Source organism: Rhinoraja longicauda, chromosome 1 (genome assembly GCF_053455715.1).
Source record: "Rhinoraja longicauda isolate Sanriku21f chromosome 1, sRhiLon1.1, whole genome shotgun sequence".
Taxonomy (NCBI): domain Eukaryota; kingdom Metazoa; phylum Chordata; class Chondrichthyes; order Rajiformes; family Arhynchobatidae; genus Rhinoraja; species Rhinoraja longicauda.
The window spans coordinates 137,933,306-137,957,454 of record NC_135953.1 but is presented as its reverse complement, the minus strand read 5'-3'; the positions used below and the strand labels follow the sequence as shown (position 1 = coordinate 137,957,454).

General features: G+C 47.3%; 1 protein-coding gene across 5 annotated transcripts in view; it reads right to left on the bottom strand.

Annotated features, from left to right (window-relative positions):
• Positions 1–24,149, bottom strand: part of sorcs2 (sortilin-related VPS10 domain containing receptor 2) — a 658,785-nt gene that overhangs the window by 28,550 nt on the left and 606,086 nt on the right. For all 5 annotated transcript variants that reach the window (XM_078407113.1, XM_078407120.1, XM_078407131.1 and 2 more), the window contains 4 exons: positions 21,438–21,571; positions 16,499–16,612; positions 12,787–12,958; positions 1,144–1,330 (listed from right to left, as the gene is read on the bottom strand). In XM_078407113.1, the coding sequence (XP_078263239.1) occupies positions 1,144–1,330; positions 12,787–12,958; positions 16,499–16,612; positions 21,438–21,571 (607 nt within the window). The remainder of the gene's footprint in view (positions 1–1,143; positions 1,331–12,786; positions 12,959–16,498; positions 16,613–21,437; positions 21,572–24,149) is intronic.

Genomic DNA, 24,149 nt, shown 5'->3' with positions numbered 1-24,149 from the left:
TACAACCAAGCTGTCCACGGTGTTTGCTTTGAATTATATTTGAACTAAAGCTATGATGAAGTTTGAAGCCAAGTGGTTCTGACAATGTCCAAACTGAGCATAGTTTTGTTTAGTTTCGAGAAACAGCTTGGAAACAGGCCCTTTAGCCCACCGAGTCCGCACCGAACAGCGATCCCCGCACACTAACACTATCCTACCCACACTGGGGACAATTTTACATTTAACCTACAAACCTGTAAGCATTTGGAGTGTGGGAGAAAACCAAAGATCTCGGAGAAAACCCACGCAGGTCACGGGGAGAACGTACAAACTCCGTACAGATAGCACCCGCAGCCAGGATTGAACCCTTGTCTCTGGCTCTGTAAGGCAGTAGCTCTACTGCTAAGCCACCGTGCAGCCCTGTGTGAGCAGTTTATTGGTGAGTAAGTGCCCCTTGAAAGCACTGTCAACACCACCTTCCATCAGTTTGAGTCTGAAGAAGGGTCTCGACCTGAAACGTCATCCATTCCTTCTCTCCAGAGTTGCTGCCTGACCTGCCGATAGGAGTAGAATTAGGCCATTCGGCCCATCAAGTTTACTCCACCATTCAATCATGGCTGATCAATCTCTCCTTCCTAACCCCATTCTCATATAAAAATATCCATTGACTTGGCCTCCACAGCCTTCAGTGGCAAAGTATTCCACAGATTCACCACCCTCTGACTAAAGAAATTCCTCCTGATCTCCTTCCTAAAGGAAGGTCCTTTAATTCTGAGGCTACGACCTCTAGTACTAGACTCTCCCACACACAGAAGTACAGAGAGACAGGTTTGTCTCTCCTGAACAGGATGGTTTCCATTCCTAGTGGCAGAAAGTGCAAACTCAAGAGCAAAAGGGTTCAACGTTTGTCCTGCTGAAATGTATGGATTCTTCAAAACCATCCCATCGCATTCCAAAATATTGGGAAAAAGGGGAAACATCACAATTTATACCATCATCCCCACCTAGCATTTTTTTTTCATCAAGATTGTCAGACATTATAATGAATATGTTTATGATTAGTTTAGTTTAGAGATACAGCGAGCGAACAGGTCTTCGGCCCACCAAGCCCGCGCCGACCAGTGATCGCTAACACACCAATGAAAATGCGTTGCGCCAACTTACTGTTGACCTGAATGTACACCATGGCCTCATCGGAGCCTGCAGAGTTCTCAGCTTTGACAGAGACACGGTAAATTCCTGGTTTCTCGTATCCGTGCTGAATTGGTTCATCCATCAGTGTGAGGTTCTCATAAATGGCCTTAAAACCATCCCCGAGATCCACCTGATACTTTGTGTTTAGCGTATCGCCCTGTAAACGAAAGACGTGTCAGAACAAAAGAGCTAATGAAGATTGAACGTAAAGCGGTGCGCTAAAGATTTCCCAGGTCGTGCAGACATGATCAATCACAAGCCCCAAAAAGTCCCCGCTGAATTGCGGCTGGATCTTTCACATCGATGGGCAGGAAACAACATTCTCTGTCCCACAAGGTACATCAATTTGGGCACACATCCTCCCTCCTCCCTCCTCCCTCCCCCCCCCCCCCCCCCCCCACCCCCTCCCACCCACCATCTCCCTCCCCCCTCCTCCCCTCCCTCATCCTCCCTCCCACCCACCATCTCCCTCCTCCCCTCCCTCCCTCATCCTCCCCCCCCTCTCCCCTCCCTCCCTCCTCTCCCCCCCCTCCTCCTGCTCCCCCCTCTCCTTTACAAAGAGAAACCTTTAAAGAAACAAGTCAAGGCACTGGCAAATACTACATTTCGTTAATGAAATTGTGAGCTAATTATGGAATAATACCCACGACACAATGAATACTGAACAAGCTCTGCAAACGTAACTAACCACAGAGAGTTTTGTACAGATAACACCGATACTTCATTTAGAAATTATAACCGCCTGCTGAGATTACATAATCATGACATTCTAACCTGTGTGATTCAACAACATCTAAGTTGAAGTGTTGGCATAAGTCAGTATAATACAAAACATTTTCTCATTCAATTTTCAATTGATGCAAACTCATTTTTGAGGAATGGTTTTTAGGAAAGAGATATGAAGTAATTGTTCATTTATCCTCCCTTTGAATTTCGACCTTATTTATTTCATTGGCTCATTTCATTTATTTCACCATTCTATGTTCTAATGGATGCTTGGAGAGGAATACAATTACACTTCCAGTGCATTGCAAGCAGATATCATTTACAGGTTAGTTTTATCCGCTCTGTGGATTGATTGGATTGTATACAATACTTCTACTCTCTCTCTCTGATACCACCCAGAAGATTACCCACTTCAATTTTTTTTTGTAATTGGTAAATACAAAAACAGTAGTTTCAATCAAGGAAACATTTATTTTGTAGCACATTCACTGAAGACTAAATTTGTGCTGCTCTTATTTTATATTATAATGGATCCTCATAAGAACTGTTTAGAAAATTGTTTAATTGATATCACAAAAAATCAAATCAAAGTTGGATACAAAAAGCCACAAAGTGCAAGCCCAGTCGACTATTAACACCATCTCCCTACTTTAGCCCCAAACAGTAGATTATATTGATGAGGCAACAATGAATAGACTTTTTTAAATGCTTAGGAATGTGTATGAAGGATCTGCAGGCGATAGTTTACACCAAAGATAGACGCAAAATGCTGGGGTAACTCAGCGGGACAGGCAGCATCTCTGGAGAGAAGGAACGGGTGACGTTTTGGGTCGAGACCCTTCTTGAGACTGAGAGTCAGGGGAGAGGGAGATGAAATATGGAAGGGTACCAAGAGCATGTAAGGTGCTTTACACCTAACATTCCTTCTGTGCACAGGTATCAATGACCTAGTATGACTTAGACCAGGTTTGAATAAGTGCGGAGACAGGCCAGAAAGAAATTACTTTCATTTAATTCTTGATTCCAGAGTCGTGATAGATCTTATTTTGAATGATGTAAGTTCTGAAAATAGAGATCGGCTGCTTCAGTTTACTACACTTATTCTGACTCTGCCAAATTCATTTCTGAAAGCTCTGATTTCCTTGGAATTAATCAGTCAACCACAGTCCGTACCTTTGAAATATTTGGTAGACGCAAAGTGCTGAAGTAACTCAGCGGGTCAGGCAGCATCTCTGGAGAGAAGGAATGGGTGACGTTTCGGGTCGAGACCCTTCTTCAGACATCTTTGAAATATTTATTGGATTCTAATTGCTCGTCATTGAAATCTGAATTACTTTGAACAAGCAACTAAACTTTTTGTTGAAGATTTTTTTTTAAACCCACAATTGAGGTGTTTAAAATCATGAGAGGAATAGATTGGGTAGATGCACAGAGTCTCTTGCCCAGAGTAGGTGAATCGAGGACCGGAGGACATGGGTTCAAGGTGAAGGGGAAAAGATTTAATAGGAATCTGAGGGGTAACGTTTTCACACAGAGGGTGGTGGGTGTATGGAACAAGCTGCCAAAGGAGGTCGTTGAGGCTGGGACTATCCCAACGTTTAAGAAACAGTTAGACTGGTACATGGACAGGACAGGTTTGGAGAGGTATGGACCAAATGCAGGCAGGTGGGTCTAGTGTAGCTGGGGCATTGTTGGCCGGTGTAGGCAAGTTGGGCCGAAGGGCTTGTTTCCACACTGTATCACTCTATGACTCTAATGAGGTTACACATGTTCTGACACCGGCACTATGGAAATGATGTTACAAAAACAAAATCTAAACATGGAAAATTATTGTTGAGTGAATGATGCAACATTATCACAGGAAGCTCTGATAACATTTGCGTCATTTTCAGCTGTGTGCAGCTATGAACTAAACTCACTGCCCAATGTTGGAAGCTTTAGCTCATCCTAGACTATTAATAGAATATTGCGATCATCATAATATGTATATGTGTGTGTGTGTGTGTGTGTGTGTGTGTGTGTGTGTGTGTGTGTGTGTGTGTGTGTGTGTGTGTGTGTGTGTGTGTGTGTATATATATATATACTGACAGCTACTATCGAAGGTAGCAGCTGCGATCTTGTTAACACATGCAGTTGATTTTATTCCTGTAACTTACGTCAAGAGTCACAGCTGATGCTGAGGACACTCTATTTGAATCTACTTGCGAGCACAAATTGGAAATGTATTCTTCCCAGACGAATGTTAATGTTATTTTTGCATGGATTCAATGCTAGATTTTATCTGGATTTGTGGAGGGAAAATTGGTAGAACATGCGGACAGACACAACATGCTGGAGACACAACATGCGGGACAGGCAGCATCTCTAGAGAGAAGGAATGGGCGGCATTTCGGGTCGAGACCCGTCTTCAGACTGAGAGTCGGGGGGGAAAGGGAAACAAGGGATATAGACGGTGATGCAGGGAGATGTAGAACAAATGAATGAAAGATGTGCCAATAAGTAACGATGAGAAAGGAAGCAGGCCGTTGTTAGCATCCGCCTGCTGTTAACAAGGCAACCCTGCTCCTGCTAACATGTCTGCTGGCCCACTTCACTCCCATTTCTCCAGTCAGGAAGCGTTGGTGATGTTTGTTGTACATGGCCAAAGAACAGGAGAAAATATTAACTAGTGTTCTTCATTGCAACAATAATGAGTCGATGGTGCAGCAGGACATTTAGAAGGATGAGAGGAGATCTTATCGAAACGTATAAGATTATTAAGGGGTTGGACACGTTAGAGGCAAGAAACATGTTCCCAATGTTGGGGGAGTCCAGAACAAGGGGCCACAGTTTAAGAATAAGGGGTAGGCCATTTAGGACTGAGATGAGGAAAAACTTTTTCAGTCAGAGAGTTGTGAATCTGTGGAATTCTCTGCCTCAGATGGCAGTGGAGGCCAATTCTCTGAATGCATTCAAGAGAGAGCTGGATAGAGCTCTTAAGGATAGCGGAGTCAGGGGGTATGGGGAGAAGGCAGGAACGGGCTACTGATTGAGAATGATCAGCCATGATCACATTGAATGGTGGTGCTGGCTCGAAGGGCCAAATGGCCTCCTCCTGCACCTATTGTCTATTGTCTATTGTCTATTGACATTGATAGGGTCTTGAGATGCTCCACCTAATGGATGAGGGTTTCATCAGTGATGGGAGAAAGGCTGTCGCTTGTTGACAAGTGACCTGGAATCTGAGGTTTGTACTTCACCTCCAGCGAGGCCAAACAGACACCCTGAACCAAACGTCTGGCATCTTGGATGTCTTTAAAATTAAATAACATCTTTAAATGTTCATCATGATTAACGAACAAACAAGTTTACAGGGTGAATGGTAACATTCTCCCCAAAAATCAATGACAAATCCAATGCTCCAGATCAATAGTGATCCTTTGAAAGCAAACTAATTTCCACATGTTGAAGAGGTGTGCATTATTGTGAATGGTCTAAGACAATTAAAACCTATCATCTTTTAAATAGCAAGGGCTGAGGTAAGGTAGCTGATTAATTGATTGATTAATCAACGGATATAGCAAGGAAACAGGCCCTTCAAAAGGGCGGCACGGTGGCGCAGCGGTAGAGTTGCGACCTTACAGCGAATGCAGGGCCGGAGACTCAGGTTCGATCCTGACAACGGGCGCCGTCTGTACGGAGTTTGTACGTTCTCCCCGTGACTTGCGCAGGTTTTCTCCGAGATCTTCGGTTTCCTCCCACACTCCAAAGACGTACAGGTATGTAGGTTAATTGGCTGGGCAAATGTTAAAAAAAAATTGTCCCTAGTGTGTGTAGGATAGTGTTAATGTGCGGGGATCGCTGGGCGGCGCGGACCCGGTGGGCCAAAGGGCCTGTTTCCGCGCTGTATCTCTAAATCTAAAAATAAAAAAAATCTAAACACTTTGAATCCGTGATGACCATCTAAACACCGTTCACATTGTTCTATGTTATCCCACCGTCACATCCATTCTTTACAAACTAGGTAGACACAAAATACTGGAGTAACTCAGCAGGTCAGGCAGCATCTCTGGACAGAAGGAATGGGTGACGTTTCGGGTCGAGACCCTTCTTCAGACTGATGTCAGAAGAGGGGGCGGGACAAAGATAGGATGTAGTCGGAGACAGGAAGACTAGTGGGAGGACTGGGAAGGGGGAGGGGATGGAGAGAGAGGGAAGGCAAGGGCTTTCTGAAGTTAGAAAAGTCAATGTTCATACCGCTGGGGTGTAAACTACCCAAGCGAAATATGAGGCGCTGTTCCTCCAATTTGCGCTGTGCCTCACTCTGACAATGGAGGAGGCCCCGGACAGAAAGGTCAGATTGGGAATGGGAGGGGGAGTTGAAGTGCTGAGCCACCGGGAGATCAGGTTGGTTAAGACTTACAAACTAGGGTAATTTACAGAGGCCAATTAATCCCCCACAAACCCCCACGTCTTTGGGATGTGCAAGGAAACCGAAGGGACCCCCTGGAGGAAACCCATGCGATCACATGGGGAAGGTGCAAACTCCGCACTGACAGCACCCAAGGTCAGGATCGAACCTGGGTCTCCGGCACTGTGGGCGACTGTACCGCCTCTGTTTACTAGTTGCGGCAAACCTGGGAACTCACCACCAGAGTGGCGGGGAAAATAGTAGAGAAATAGTAGGGGCCAATCAAGCTAAGAAACCCCAAATGTTTTTTGGACGTGGAAAACAGGAGCTGCAGGAGGAAATCCAGGGAGACTGTGCATGTCCACGCAGCCAGCGCCCGAGGTCAGAATCGAACCTGGGTCTCTGGCATTGTGATGCAGCTGCACGACTCACTGCTCCACTGTGCCGCCATTGGGACCAGAACATTCGGAGTAACTAAACTGTCGGGAGCTGTTACTGTTTCTGACTGTTTCTGTTTCCCACTGAACAACCGCCAACAGCTGGGCTATCCGGTGCAGGTTTCGCTGGCGCTGGGCACTGGTTGCAAAAAGGTTCTTTAGATTTTCACGTGGGCACGTTTGGTGGGATGATCCGTGTCCAAGTTGTCGAGTTGGATCAGAATCTCCATGAGTAACATATTATTAGCAAAGTGTGGCATAGCGGGCTACGGGCAGCACGGTGGCGCAGCGGTAGAGTTGCTGCCTTACAGCGAATGCAGCGCCGGAGACTCAGGTTCGATCCTGACTACGGGCGCCGTCTGTACGGAGTTTGTACGTTCTCCCCGTAACCTGCATGAGTTTTCTCCGAGATCTTCGGTTTCCTCCCACACTCCAAATATGTACAGGTATGTGGGTTAATTGACTGGGCAAATGTAAAAATTGTCCCTAGTGTGTGTAGGATAGTGTTAATGTGCGGGGATCGCTGGACGGCGCAGACTCGGTGGGCCGAAGGGCCTGTTTCCGCGCTGTATCTCTAAATCTAAATCTAAATCTACTGATTTTAGATGATCAGCCATGATCACATTGAACGGCGGTGCTGGGTCGAAGGGCCGAATGGCCTACTGCTGCACCTATTTTCCATGTATCTATGTACGTATGCCACAGAAGGCAGTGGAGGCCGACTCACTGGATGTTTTCAAGAGAGAATTAGATTTAGCTCTTCGGGCTGACGGAATCAAGAGATATGGGGAGAAAGCAGGAACGGGGTACTGATTTTAGATGATCAGCCATGATCATATTGGATGGCGGTGCTGGCTCGAAGGGCCGAATGGCCTATTCCTGCACCCATTTTCTATGCTTCTACGTTTCTATGAACTTCACTTTGTGTTTGTTTAAATTCATTGACATGTTAGTATGATATATTTGAAAAGCAAAATTAAAATAATTGGATTTCCCTAAAGATGAGCCGGATAATTGTACCAGGGGTGGCAGGCCTCAGGTTAAGGAGGTTCCAAGGACATTCTCATGCTCATTTCTGTGAGGGTGGCGATAGTTCAATCAAGAAACTACGGACAAGTTCTGGTTGCCCACTACAGGAAGGATGTGGAGGCTTTGGAAAGGGTGGAGGGAGGTTTACCAGAATGATGTCTGGATTAAGGGGGATTGGCTGCAGAGAGAGCTGTTGAGGCAGAGATAGATAGATTCTTGATTAGTACGGGTGCCAGAGGTTAAGGGGAGAAGGCCGGAGAATGGGGTTAGGAGGGAGAGATAGGTCAGCCATGATTGAATGGCGGAGTAGACTTGATGGCCTAATTCGAGAGCCACGACCGCCCCGACGTGCAGCGGCAGCGTCTTCGCCCGCCACGGATCGCGGGGCTTGGGGTCGGCCCGCTGCGGACCTTTCACCGTCCGGCGCGGCCTGGAACGTGGCAACTTCGACTGCCTGACCGCGGGAGAATACGGCAGGGGAAGAGAAAAGACAATCTGGCCTTCCATCACAGTGAGGAGGTGACTGGAGGAGACTCACTGTGATGGATGTTTCTTTTTTTTGTTTTGTGTTGGTTTGTGATTGTGTGTGTTCTTGCTTATTTTTATTGCACTTATTGTTGGACTGAGGGTGACGGAATCTCGTCCAAAAGACTTGTTTTTTTGGATGGCAATAAAGGCGATTCTGATTCTGATTCTGCTCATATAAACATAGAAACATAGAAACAGAAAATAGGTGCAGGAGGAGGCCATTTTGCCCTTCGAGCCAGCACCGCCATTCATTGTGATCATGGCTGATCATCCACAATCAGTAACCCGTGCCTGCCTTATCCCTACATCCCTTGATTCCACTAGGCCCCAGAGCTCTATCTAACTCTCTTTTAAATTCATCCAGTGAATTGGCCTCCACTGCCTTCTGTGGCAGAGAATTCCACAAATTCACAACTCTCTGGGTGAAAAAGTTTTTCTCATCTCAGTTTTAAATGGCCTCCCCTTTATTCTTAGTTTACAAGTGATCGCAAAAAGGAGGGGAAAAGGTGTTCCCCTGGATCGGTTTTCTGGATCGCTGGAGATTGTGGGGAGGTCCTGATAGAAGTATATCAAATTATGAGAGGAATGGGTAGGGTAGACAATCAGAATCTTTTTCACCAAGATGGAAAAATCAAGGACTAGAGGCGTAGGTTTAAGGTGAGGGGGACAAAGAAGATGTGAGGTCAAGTTTCTTTTTACACAGAGGATGGTGATTGCCTAGAACGTGCTGCCAAGGGTATTGGTTGAGGCAGATATGTTGGTGGGATTTAAAAGACTTTAGGGCAGGCACATTTTGGGTATATGTGGTGAACGGAGGGATATGCGCCGGAGACTCAGGTTCGATCCTGACTACGGGCGCCGTCTGTACGGAGTTTGTACGTTCTCCCCGTGACCTACGTAGGTTTTCTCCGAGATCTTCGGTTTCCTCCCACACTCCAAAGACGTACAGGTTTGTAGATTAATTGGCTGGGCAAATGTTTAAAAAAATTGTCCCTAGTGTGTGTAGGATAGTGTTAATGTGCGGGGATCGCTGGGCGGCGCGGACCCGGTGGGCCGAAGGGCCTGTTTCCGCGCTGTATCTCTAAATCTAAAATCTAAATATGGATTATGTGCAGGTAGATAAGTGATGGTCTTGGCATCATGTTGTATGTGATGCAGGTAGATAAGTGATGGTCTTGGCATCATGTTCAGCACAGACACAGTGGGATGAAGGGCTTGTTCCTGTGCTGTAACATTCTATGTTCTACGGGAAAAAACAGGGTAAATTATCTACTTATGCTCAAGAGTTAAAAGTACTGATCCAAACTTTTACCTGCACTGACCAAGGCGCGAGTGGAAAGGTAAGGGATCAATTAAATAATGCTCGACTATGTCTGTGTTATGTAGCTGTGGCAATGGACCTTCTATCATGTATAATTGATGTATTTGCTCTTTCCATCAATACCTCCCCATGTTTTTCTTGAAGATATTGATCGCTCAACAGAATGCAGAGACAGGTGCTGCAATTACAGTTCTTTTCACATAGCAATTTTCATCTGCACTCTCCCCGACTTAATATGAGTTGTTTGCCAGTTTTTCGATGACTCTGTTCCGGGTGTCGACCTTTGCCTTGGTTTTCTCAACATCTTGGCGACATGATAACGTGCGATCGAGGCACTTTGGTCGATGCAGTGTTGCAACAGGACATCGTTCCATGGCTCCTGTGGTTGACGTTTCACATCCCGGCTCCCAATGTTCCCAATGTTGGGGGAGTCCAGAACCAGGGGCCACATTTTAAGAATAACACTATCCTACACACACTAGGGACAATTCACAGGCCATTTAGAACGGAGATGAGGAAAAACTTTTTCAGTCAGAGAGTTGTAAATCTGTGGAATTCTCTGCCTCAGAAGGCAGTGGAGGCCAATTCTCTGAATGCATTCAAGAGAGAGTTGGATAGAGCTCTTAAGGATAGCGGAGTCAGGGGGTTTGGGGAGAAGTCAGGAACGGGGTACTGATTGAGAATGATCACCCATGATCACATTGAATGGCGGTGCTGGCTCGAAGGGCTGAATGGCCTCCTCCTGCACCTATTGTCTATTGTCTATTGGGACGCAGGGAATTCTGTTGGTGATACGTTGTCGTGTTCTTTTCATAGAGCAATTTGCGTGTGCTACACTTAATATCCTTATACTACTGGAAAGCCCTAAACTGCCTCCGTACTGGAGTGGCATGCTGCTGACTCAACCTGAAGAAGTGGGGCTTCTCGGACAGACTCTGACAAATGCAACTCTGGAGAGATACAGACAATGGCCCACCTACTGACTTGCAGAGGGGAGGCATGCACTGCGGACGATCTCCACAGATGCACAGATGTGGAACAGCCGTGGCAGGACAGCGTCTGACACACGAACGAGCGATGCTACTTAATATGACGCTCACCTATTCAGCTATTCAGTCTGTCCTCACAACATCCCCACACCATCCCCATCACGAAGGTAGCCACGATTTTATCAATAGTGTTAAGCAGAAGAAAACAATTCACAGGTTCATCGGAGTAGAATTAGGCCATTCGGCTCATCGAGTCCACTCCACCATTCAATCATGGCCGATCTCTGCCTCCTAATCCCATTTTCCTGCCTTCTCCCCATTACCCTTGACACCCGTACTAGAAAAACAATAGGTGCAGGAGGAGGCCATTTGGCCCTTCGAGCCTGAAACCGCCATTCGTTGTGATCATGGCTGATAATAATATATTCCTTTATTCATCCCACACCGGGGAAATTTACAATCAGTACGATCATCCACAATCAGTAACCTGTGCCTGCCTTCTCCCCATATCCCTTGATTTCGCTAGCCCCTGGAGCTCTATCTAACACTCTTTTTAATTCATCCAGTGAATTGGCCTCCACTGCCGTATGTGGCAGAGAATTCCACAAATTCACAACTCTCTGGGTGAAAAGGTTTCTTCTCACCTCAGTTTTAAATGGCCTCCCCTTTATTCTTAGACTGTGGCCCCTAGTTCTGGACTCGCCCAACATTGGGAACATTTTTCCTGCATCTAGTTTGTCTGGTCCTTTTATAATTTTATACGTCTCTATGAGATCCCCACTCATCCTTCTAAACTCCAGTGAATACAAGCCCAGTCTTTTCAATCTTTCCTCATATGACAGTCCCTCAATCCTAGGGATTAACCTCGTGAACCTACGCCGCACTGCCTTGCAAATCAAGAATTTGTCGATCTCTGCCTTACAAATACCCACTGACTTGGCCTCCACAGCCCTCTGGGGCAATGATTTCCACAGATTAACTACCCTCTGACTAAAGAAGTTCCTCCTTTCTCAAAGAGCGCCCTTTAATTCTGAGGAATTTAGTTTGCTACTACCTCCAGAACCTTCCACCAACCACGACTGTAATGCAATAACTCTGGACACTATATGGATTAGTTCCCACTGAAATAACCCGTTATGCCTATCTGAATTACTGAGAAATTGTGGCCACTGTTAAAACAGCAAAGTTTGCATAGGATGGTCGGATATAAAACAACTTTGAGGAAGGATATTCTTGCTAATGAGGGCGTGCAGCATAGGTTTACTAGGTTAATTCCCGGAATGGCGGGACTGTCGTATGTTGGAAGACTGGAGCGACTAGGCTTGTATACACTGGAATTTAGGATGAGAGGGGATCTTATCGAAACATATACGATTATTAAGGGGTTGGACACGTTAGAGGCAGGAAACATGTTCCCAATGTTGGGGGAGTCCAGAACCAGGGGCCACAGTTTAAGAATAAGGGGTAGGCCATTTAGAGCGGAGATGAGGAAAAACTTTTTCAGTCAGAGAGTTGTGAATCTGTGGAATTCTCTACCTCAGAAGGCAGTGGAGGCCAAGTGTCTGAATGCATTCAAGAGAGAGCTAGATAGAGCTCTTAAGGATAGCGGAGTCAGGGGGTATGGGGAGAAGGCAGGAACGGGGTACTGATTGAGAATGATCAGCCATGATCACATTGAATGGCGGTGCTGGCTCGAAGGGCCGAATGGCCTCCTCCTGCACCTATTGTCTATTGTCTATTGTCTATTGAGATTGATGGGGTCTTGAGATGCTCCACCTAACGGGTGAGGGTTTCATCAGTGATGGGAGAAAGGTTGTCGCTTGTTGACAAGTGACCTGGAATCTGAGGTTTGTACTTCACCTCCAGCGAGGCCAAACAGACATACTGGAACCCTGAACCAAACATCTGGCACCTTGGATGTCTTTAAAATTTACATTTACCAAGCCAATTAACCTACAAACCTGTACGTCTTTGGAGTGTGGGAGGAAACCGAAGATCTCGGAGAAAACCCACGCAGGTCACGGGGAGAACGTGCAAACTCCGTACAGACAGCACACGTAGTCGGGATGGAACCCGGGTCTCCGGCGCTGCATTCGCTGTAAGGCAGCAACTCTACCGTTGCGCCAATGCATGTCCGTGTTAATGTGCAAAACAGTAACGGCCTTTGGCTACAATGAGAGAGGTTGCTCCTACCTGGTTCTGCGAGATCAAGAAGGTAACCATGTCACCGGGGTTGACTGCCAACCTCTCCCCTTTCGTGACGATCTGGAGCCCTCGGGGAGCCATCAACGGGCACCGGTACTGCGTGGAACCTTGCCTCTTGTCCAAACCACCCTTGCAGACATTGAGGGCCACCTTCCTGTAACTGTGTAATACATGGAAATCTTAAGCAGTTGGAGCCACGCATGCAACACTACATATCTTACGTGTTAAAGGAGCACAGAGGGAGGAAGAGAGAAAGGGAAAGAGAGAGAGGGAAATTTGGCACACTGCAAACTTCATGTCTTTGGCTGTGTATCATTCTTCCTCCTGTCGCCAATGTCATGGAGTCATAGAGTGATACAGTGTGGAAACAGGCCCTTCGGCCCAACTTGCCCACACCGACCAACATGTCCCAGCCACACTACTCCCACTTGCCTGCGCTTGGTCCGTATCCCACCAAACTTGTCCTATCCATGTACCTGTCTAACTGTTTCTTAAACGATGGGACAGTCCCAGCCTCAACTACCTCCTCTGACAGCTTGTCTCAGAAAATAACTGCAGATGTTGGTACAAATCGAAGGTATTTATTCACAAAATGCTGTTTTTGAAGTCTGAAGAAGGGTTTCGACCCGAAACGTCACCCATTCCTTCTCTCCCGAGATGCTGCCTGACCTGCTGAGTTACTCCAGCATTTTGTGAATAAATTCCTCTGACAGCTTGTTCCATACACCCACCACCCTTTTCACCCTGTGAAAAAGTTACCCCTCGGATTCCTATTAAATCTTTTCCCCTTCACCTTGAACCTACATCCTCTGGTCCTCGATTCACCTACTCTAGGCAAGAGATTCGGTGCATCAAGGATGTTGTTTGGAATATTTTTTTCCCCAATATGTTACCCAGTCTCGAGAGCAAAGCACTAATCAAAGTTACGCTGAAGAAGCATCTTTGGCATGCTGCAAGATTTTTTTTCAATTTCACAGCCAGTCATGAGATTCTGAATGAAAACAAGCCATCAGCAGGTTGATCAACACCTAAAGCACCACATTTCTATTTGCAAAAACACCTCAGGATGAAGCACATGTCATTTCCTTGATTACTTTACATTGGAGCCAACCTGTTTTCTACGTCAAACAGAATCACAGAGCATCTAAATAAAGAGTTCTGCCGGAATGGCGGGACTGTCGTATGTTGAAAGGCTGGAGCGATTGGGCTTGTATACACTGGAATTTAGAAGGATGAGGGGGGATCTTATTGAAACATATAAGAGAATTAGGGGATTGGACACATTAGAGGCAGGAAACATGTTCCCAATGTTGGGGGAGTCCAGAACAAGGGGCCACAGTTTAAGAATAAGGGGTAGGCCATTTAGAGCGGAGATGAGGAAGAACTTTTTCAGTCAGAGAGTGGTGAAGGTGTGGAATTCTCTGCCTCAGAAGGCAGTGGAGGCCAGTTCGTTGGATGCTTTCAAGAGAGAGCTGGATAGAGCTCTTAAGGATAGCGGAGTGAGGGGGTATGGGGAGAAGGCAGGAACGGGGTACTGATTGAGAGTGATCAGCCATGATCGCATTGAATGGCGGTGCTGGCTGGAAGGGCTGAATGGCCTCCTCCTGCACCTATTGTCTATTGTCTATTGTCTAAAGCCCATATTACCCTCTATATTGTGCATTGTCACTCACTTTGCCTCCAATGGCATGAACAAAAGTTACCTGATCAGAGAGCAGGTGACAATAGAATCATGTCGTGAAATATACTTTATACTCCATCGTGAGGGATAACTGATTCATCTTTCATTAGTTTAGTTTAGTTTAGAGATACAGCGCGTAAACAGGCCCTTCGGCCCTACCGGGTCCGCGCCGACCAGCGATCCCCGCACATTAACACTATCCTACACCAAATAGGGACAATTTTTACATTTACCAAGCCAATTAACCTAGGGGGAGGGGGAGGAGGGTGAGGGGGGGGGGGGGGGTGGAGGGGAGGTGGAGGGAGGGGGGAGAGGAGAAGGGACAGGGAGAGAGGGCGGGGGAGGGGAGAGAAGGGTGGGGGAGGGGGGAGGGGGGGGAGGGGGAAGGGGGGAGGAGAGGGTGCTGCACCAATGCAGGAGAGGTTTGGGCCCAACGTGTCCACTTGGTCTAGTCTGGATTTTAAAAGTTTCAGTGAGGTTTCTTCTCATGCTATTAAACTGCTAGTGCAATACAGGGTCAAACCAGTGCAGTGATAATATAGAAGGCCACAAAGAGATTAATATATAAAAAGGCAATTTGATGCAATCAGTTCTTCCACCAATCATTTTATCGATCACAGATTATTGCCCAATAGCTTTAGAAATTCCAGTACCTCCTTGACAATAATACAGATTGCCATGAACATACCACCAGGTAGACACAAAATGCTGGAGTAACTCAGCAGGTCAGACAGGCTAATCTCTCTGTTAACAGCCCCAGGTTCCCTCAGCTTCTCCACAGTAATAACAGAGGAGGAATACTCATTGAAGATGTGCACCCACTCAACCTACCTCCTGTACGTTCACTCACCATCACCGGTGAGTCGGCCAGCCACCATGGAGACGTTGGTGAATTTATAGACGGCACTGGAGTTTTTCAGTCGGACGTTAGGATTGAACCTGGGTTCGCTGGGGCTGTGGGGCAGCACCTCTACTAGCTGTGATGTCCCATATTCTTACGTGTACTAATGCCACATTCCCATAAACTTATCATTGACAGTACGGTAGCGCAGCGGTAGAGTTGCTGCTTTACAGCGAATGCAGCGCCGGAGACTCAGGTTCGATCCTGACTACGGGTGCTGCACTGTAAGGAGTTTGTACGTTCTCCCCGTGACCTGCGTGGGTTTACTCCGAGATCTTCGGTTTCCTCCCACACTCCAAAGATGTACAGGTATGTAGGTTAATTGGCTGGGTAAATGTAAAAATTGTCCCTAGTGGGTGTAGGATAGTGTTAATGTACGGGGATCACTGGGCGGCACGGACTTGGAGGGCCGAAAAGGCCTGTTTCCGGCTGTAGATATATGATATGATATGATGATATGATATGACAGGAAGAAGAGATGAGGTGAAGACTTCTGTTTTTTGCCTGGTAGGTACGGGTGTCAGGGGTTACGGGGAGAAGGCAGGAGAATGGGGTTAGGAGGGAGAGATAGATCAGCCATGGTTGAATGGCGGAGTAGGCTTGATGGGGACGAATGGCCCAATTCTGCTCCTATCACTTATGACATGATGCTCCAAATGTTAAACATTGGAAGAAAGCAATTACCAATTTATCCCATGACACAGCATTGCAGAAACCGATGATAGCACGTGAGTAGAGAAAGGGGAAAGAATAAAGAGATGGGCAGCAGAGCAGATGGAACAAAAGATATGAAGTTTTTAACTTTGACAGACAAGTTTTTTCCTTTCCTAACATTTGGGTGCAGCGGTAGAGTTGCCGCCTTACAGCGAATGCAGCGCCGGAGACCCGGGTTCCATCCCGACTACGGGCGCCGTCCGTACGGAGTTTGTACGTTCTCCCCGTGACCTGCGTGGGTTTTCTCCGAGATCTTCGGTTTCCTCCCGCACTCCCGAGACGTACAGGTATGTAGGTTAATTGGCTTGGTAGTGTGTGTGGGATAGTGTTAATGCGTGGGGATCGCTGGTTGGCGATGGGCCTGTTTCCGCGCTGTATCTTCAAACTGAACATGCAGCACCTACCCAGAGCTTCTGGTGTACAGCTGTCCGGCCTTGCAATCCTCTGAAGGTGAATCCGGATTGTACCAAAAGGCAGGGACACATCTGCCATTGGCTTGCTGCTCAAATCCATAATCACTGCAAAAACATAAAAACACAGCCATGAAGGAACAAAGACCACGATGGTGAACATGTTCAACCAGCATCGAGTCGATTTGCAACCTGCTATCAGGCATGGTCATTCAGACGGTAGACACAATATGCTGGAGTAACTCAGCGGGTCAGGCAGCATCTCGGGAGAGAAGGAATGGGTGACGTTTCGGGTCTCTCCCGAGATGCTGCCTGACCCGCTGAGTTACTCCAGCATTTTGTCTCTACCTTCGATTTTAGTCAGCATCTGCAGTTTTTTTGCCTACACAATGGTAATTCAGACAACTGCTGCTAAAAGCCACCATTTTCATTTTTCCCATGATGTCTTTGAACAAATGCTGATCTGTGTCATGGTCACGATACGACATGATAGAACTTTATTCATCCCAGGAGGGAGACTAATTTGCCAACAGTCATAAAAAAGCACAAAATACATGAAACATGAAATTAAAGTGACGAGTGGAAAGGCTTTGGAGATGTGCGGAGATTGAGGAGGTGGGGGGGGGGGGGGTCAGTCCCAGTCTACCCCACGACAGAAGGGGGAGGAGTTGTACGGTTTGATAGCCACAGGGAAGAAGGATCTCCTGTGGCGTTCTGTCCTGCATCTTGGTGGAGGATGTTCGTGCCTGGAAAACATGTTGACAGTCTGCCCTACAGGTTCTATGTGACCTTCACATTAATAAACAACAGTGTTAAAATTAGAGGGGTGCAAATTCCCCAGTGAAACTTCTAAATTGCTGCAGACTTGTTTTCAACTGGCACCTATGGCCTCTTGCTGAAATAGATAGCTGTTGGTGGATACCATGTAGGGTTGCCAACTGTCCCATATTAGCCGGGACATCCCGTATTTTGGGCTAAATTGGTTTGTCCCGTACGGGACCGACCTTGTCCCATATTAGGCCCTGTGGGGCGCTTTAGGACTGGACACTGTAGGCCCGGGGGCCGCTGTAAGCCCGGACAGTGTGGGCTAACGGAGTGTGTTCGGGGAGCGGGGCCGAGTGTGTTCGCCTAACGGAGGTTGCGTAGCAACCCGCCTCCCGGCCCCGGGTGGCCGCCATTGGTGGAGCGGTAGCACGTGGCCGCTGGCTGGGTGAGGTCACGTGAAGCACGGGGTAGTGACGTCACCTTGTCCCTTATTCGGGACTGAGATAGTTGGCACCCCTAATGCCATGCCTTCTTAGACGTGGGTATCATATCTATACTTTTGTAAGTATAATCTAGGTATAATAGATTATTATATCTGCAGTGCTTTCCTTCTATTTATTGAGTATATTCATGACTATAATCTTATGTGATCTTATAGAGATGTATGAATTCATGAGACGAATAGATCGGGTAGACGCACAGAGTCTCTTGCCCAGAGTAGGTGAATCGAGGACCAGACGACATAGGTTCAAGGTGAAGGGGAAAAGATTTAATGGGAATCTGAGGGGTAACTTTTTCACACAAAGGGTAGTAGGTGTATGGAACAAGCTGCCAGATGAGGTAGTTGAGGCAGGGACTATCCCAACATTTAAGAAACAGTTAGACAGGTACAGGGATAGGACAGGTTTGGAGGGACATGGGCCAAATGCGGGCAGGTGAGACTAGTGTAGTGGTGACCTGTTGGCCGGTGTGGGCAAGTTGGGCCAAAGGGCCTGATTCCGCACTGTATCACTCTTTGACTCTAAGTACATTTTAATGATTTAAACATGTACAGACACATAGTGCTGGATAACACTAGTTTTCTGTACATGTAGATGCCTGCACGAAAGGACAAATTGGGACATAATCACCACGACTTGGTGGTCGAAAATTAATTAGCTGAAAATAAGAAAACTATTTTGCAGTCCTAAACACTACAATTCCTTTTCAGAGGCCTTGATGCTCGTTACATTGATCTTTCCCCCGAGCATGTTGTACAACTCGATAATAGAAGTGTTTTCCTTGATTGAATACAATCAGAAGCATGCTGCAAGGTTGTCAAGCGGGAACGATTCATCAGATGTTGGGACAAGATGTTGAGGAAAGATGTGGTCGACTCGGCTTATATTGACTCAAGTTTAGAATGAGCGGAGATATCAAAGACACCAGTAAAGTGGTGCTGGTGTGCGCAAGACTTTATGTCAGAAAAATATCTCCCCTGGATTGCAGATCCAGAACCAGGGTTCACCATGTCAGGGTGGCAAGAACAGGAAGGTGGATTATTATCCGAATGGTGTCAAGTTAGGAAAAGGGGACGTACAACGAGATCTGGGTATCCTAGTGCATCAGTCACTGAAAGGAAGCATGCAGGTACAGCAGGCAGTGAAGAAAGCTAATGGCATGTTGGCCTTCATGACAAGAGGAGTTGAGTAGAGGAGCAAAGAGGTCCTTCTGCAGTTGTACAGGGCCCTAGTGAGACCGCACCTGGAGTACTGTGTGCAGTTTTGGTCTCCAAATTTGTGGAAGGACACTCTTGCTATTGAGGGAGTGCAGCGTAGGTTCCCGGAATGGCGGGACTGTCGTATGTTGAAAGACTGGAGCGACTAGGCTTGTCAAGTCAAGTCAAGTACACATTGGAATTTAGAAGGATGAGAGGGGATCTTATTGAAACATATAAAATTATTAAGGGATTGGTCACGATAGAGGCAGGACACATGTTCCCAATGTTGGGGGAGTCCAGAACCAGGGGCCACAGTTTAAGGATAAGGGGTAGGCCATTTAGAACGGAGATGAGGAAAAACATTTTCACTCAGAGAGTTGTGAATCTGTGGAATTCTCTGCCACGGAAGGCAGTGGAGGCCAATTCTCTGGATGCTTTCAAGAGAGAGTTAGATAGAGCTCTTAATGATAGCGGAGTCAGGGAGTATGGGGAGAAGGCAGGAATGGGGTACTGATTGAGAATGATCGGCCATGATCACTTTGAATGGCGGTGCTGGCTCAAAGGGCCGAGTGGCCCACTCCTGCTCCTATTGTCTATTGATATGGGGAAAACATTTTGCAAGTTGACGGTAAACATAGAAACATAGAAAATAGGTGCAGGAGGAGGCCATTCGGCCCTTCGAACCTGCACTGCCATTCAATATGATCATGGCTGATCATTCACAATCAGTACCCCGTTCCTGCCTTCTCCCTTTAGAAGGTTTAGAGGGTGTGAGGGTCATTAGGTCATATCATAAGTCATAGTAGTAGAATTAGGCCATTCGGCCCATCCAAAGTAATAATGTATTGTCTTTCTGCTGTCTGGTTTGCACGCAACAAAAGCTTTTCACTGTACCTCGTTACACGTGACAACAAACTAAACTGAAATTGAAACTGACTGTGCTTTCCTCAATCGGAGCCCCTGACCCTATGGGATTCTCCACCACAAATGGCTGTGGAGGCCAGATCACTGAATATATATATAAGGAGGTGCGTGGATTTCTGGGCACATGGGTGATCAAGGGACTTGGGGAGAGAGCAGCATTTATGACATTACAGCCGTTTCGCCCGCTTTGTCTACGCCAAGCAAGTTAACCTCTTGGTCTAGGCCCAGTTGCTTGTATTTGGCCCATTGCCCTTTAAACCCTTCCTATTTATTATTTGGCCCATTGCCCTTTAAACCCTTCCTATTTATTATCTTTCTAAATAACCTTAAAAAGTCATAACTGTATCCACGTCCCACCTGCCCACTTTTGGTCCACATCCCTCCAAACCTGTCCTATCCATGTAACTGTCTAACGTTTTCTTAAATGTTGGGATAGTCCCAGCCTCAACGACCTCCTCTGGCAGCTTGTTCCATACACCCACCACCCTCTGTGTGAAAAAGTTACCCATCAGATTCCTATTAAATCTTTTCCCCTTCACCTTAAACTCATGTCCTCTGGTCCTCGATTCCTACTCTGGGCAAGAGACTCTGTGCTTCTACCCTCAACTACCTCCTCTGTCAGCTCGTGCCATACACCCACCGCCTTGTGTATGAAATGGAGAAATAGGATTGTTTTGGTACAATTCAATACAGGTGTCAAGGGTTACTGGGGGAAATGCAGGAGAATGGGATTAGGAGGGAGAGATAGATCAGCCATGATTGAATGGAGGAGTAGACTTGATGGGCCAAATGGCCTAATTCTACCCCTATTCCTTATGACAATACTATACAATACAAACCCTAACCTCATCTATATACTAAAACTCTTGTTTGTTTGTTTGCTTTTTCTTGAACCACAACCAAAATGGCACATGATAGCGCGGCAATTTTAGGTCCACCTTACTCACCGTCGTCCCTTTGGTGCTAATGGAAGAAGTTTTGTGAAATCGGTGATAAATTTTTTAAGTTATTCACATTTTACAGTTTAAATCTATCTCCTCGGGAGGGAGGGGAGGGGGTTGGAGGGGGATAAGGTTGGGTTGAGGGGGATGGAGTGGGGGGAGGGGGAAGGGGGGAGTGGGGGGAGGGAGAGAGGGGAGGGGGAGGGTGGTAGGGAAGGAAGGGGGGAGTGGGGGAGGGGGAGGAAGAGAGGGGAGGGGGGATGGGGTGAGGGGAAGGGGGGTTGGGAAGGGAGGGGGGAGGATGGGAGTGGGGGGAGGGGGGAGGAAGAGAGGGGAAGGGGGGAAGGGAGGGGGGTAGGGAAGGGAGGGGGGAAAGATGGGAGGGGGAGAGGGGAGGAAGAGAGGGGAGGGGGGAAGGGGGGAGGGGAGGGGGGTAGGGAAGGGAGGGGGGAGGGGGAGGATGGGAGGGGGGAGGAAGGGGGAGGGGGGAGGAGAGAGTGCTGCACCAATGCAGGAGAGGTTTGGGCCCAACGGGTCCCCTTGGTCTAGTTATTTATAAATCTAATACATTATGCAATTGATTTTTGAAAAAACAGGTAGTTACCATTCAAAATCAGATTCTGTGCACTGGCACGGTTTGGAGGAGAGGGCTGATGTGAAGTTCTTCCCTTTAATGCACCAGGATGATATTCTCCGCTTGCGGAACCGTCTCTGCTCTCCCATGATGCAGTGCTGATCCTAAACAGAGACATGCTGGTGGGTCAGTCGGCACAACTTCATACTTCACAGACAGGCACAAAAAGCTGGAGTAACTCAGCGGGTCAGGCAGCACCTCCGGAGAAAAGGAATGGGTGACGTTTCGGGTCGAGACCCTTCTTCAGACTCATACCTCACATAGAACACGCAATGGGAATCAATGTGCTGCACCGTACACTTGTTAGTATTCCCAATACCCCTTTTCGTTCCTTCCTTGAAATTCCAATTGCTAATCAGTCGCAGGCTAACCTTAACAAACTGATACTGTCCTTGAAAAATCAGCATCGTTCTAAATGCTGATTTCCGCTGTACTTGGGATGTATTTTCCATTAACTTGCCCACTTTTGACGTCAGGTTGATTAACCCCAACTCATCCTCCATCTCTTTCTGCTAGTTCCTACTTTAGCAGTCTGTGTGCTTGGTTATTTAAAGATATTAAAGATATATTGCGGTGCCGGCTCGAAGGGCCAAATGGCATCCTCCTGCACCTATTTTCTAAACCTTTCAATACTTCACTGATTATCACGTCCAATTTGTCATATTTCTCTGCACGGGGGCGCAGTGGTAGAGTTGCTGCCTTGCAGCGCCAGAGACCCAGGTTCGATCCTGACAATGGGCGCCGTCTGTACGGAGTTTGTACGTTCTCCCCGTGACCTGCATGGGTTTACTCCGACATCTTTGGTTTCCTCCCACACTCCAAAGACGTACAGGTTTGCAGGTTAATTGGCTTGGTATAAATGTAGATTGTCCCGAGCGTGTGTGGGATAGTGTTAGTGTGCGGGGAGGGGGGGGCAGAACAATGGACAATAGGGAGGGGGGGAGTGTGCGGGGATCGCTGGTCGGTGCGGCCTCGGTGGGCTGAAGGGCCTGTTTCCGCGCTGTATCTCTAAACTAAAAAACTAAACTTTCAATCCTTCAGTGTGAAATATTGATAGATCCTTACGTTGCAATGAGTGAAGCATTTGATTTTGCACCAGTGGTAATTGTTCTGCATAATGTTAATTCACTGCATGTATTTTTGTCTACTAACAACTGTAGGGATGCATTTTTCCCTCAAGATTCCCACAATAGATTGGCTGACCTCACCTTCATGTTAATATTAAGGACCAACTTAAACGTCCTGGCTGGGGGTTTGGAAACGGTGCAACAAAAGCTCACCTGGAGTACTGTGTGCAGTTTTGGTCTCCAAATTTGAGGAAGGATATTCTTGCTATTGAGGGCGTGCAGCGTAGGTTTACTAGGTTAATTCCCGGAATGGCGGGACTGTCATATGTTGAAAGACTGGAGCGACTAGGCTTGTATACACTGGAATTTAGAAGGATGAGAGGAGATCTTATCGAAGCATATAAGATTATTAAGGGGTTGGACATGTTAGAGGCAGGAAACATCTTCCCAATGTTGGGGGAGACCAGAACCAGGGGCCACAGTTTAAGAATAAGGGGTAGGCCTTTTAGAATGGGGATGAGAAAAAACTTTTTCAGTCAGTGAGTTGTAAATCTGTGGAATTCTCTACCTCAGAAGGCAGTGGAGGCCAATTCTCTGAATGCATTCAAGAGAGAGCTAGATAGAGCTCTTAAGGATTGTGGAGTCAGGGGGTATGGGGAGAAGGCAGGAACGGGGTACTGATTGAGAATGATCAGCCATGATCACATTGAATGGTGGTGCTGGCTCGAAGGGCCGAATGGCCTCCTCCTGCACCTATTGTCTATTGTCTATTGTCTATTGTCAAAGTTGAGAAGCAACTCTGCCAAGCATTCCTGTTCAGTTTCTAATGTTACCATATTAACACCACAGGGAGCATTTGCAGATTTACAGAACTAATATTGAATACTGTCAGAACACACTTGAAAGCAAAAGCAGCCCTTCCGAAGTTTGCTTTCTGTAAGCACGCTGCAGGCCAAGATGTAAAACATACCACAGAGGCCTGGCGTGAATTCACGGTGAGAATATAATTTCCCCTCTCCCCATTGTCCACTATTCCCCCCCCTCCCCATTGTTCTCCCCTCTCCCCATTGTCCACTATTCCCCCCCTCCCCATTGTCCACTGTTCTCCCCCCTCCCCATTGTCCACTATTCCCCCCCCTCCCCATTGTTCTCCCCCCTCCCCATTGTCCATTGTTCTCCCCTCTCCCCATTGTCCACTATTCCCCCCCTCCCCATTGTCCACTGTTCCCCCCCTCCCCAATGTCCATTGTTCTCCCCTCTCCCCATTGTCCACTATTCCCCCCCCTCCCCATTGTTCTCCCCTCTCCCCATTGTCCATTATTCCCCCCCCTCCCCATTGTTCTCCCCTCTCCCCATTGTCCACTGTTCACCCCCCCTCCCCATTGTCCTCCCCCTCCCCATTCTCCACCGTTCTCCCCCCCTCCCCATTGTCCTCCCCCTCCCCATTCTCCACCGTTCTCCCCCCCTCCCCATTGTCCTCCCCCTCCCCATTGTCCACTGTTCACCCCCCCTCCCCATTGTCCTCCCCCTCCCCATTGTCCACTGTCCTCCGTCCTCCCCATTGTCCACTGTCCTCCCCCCTCCCCATTGTCCACTCTTCTCCCCCCCCCTCCCT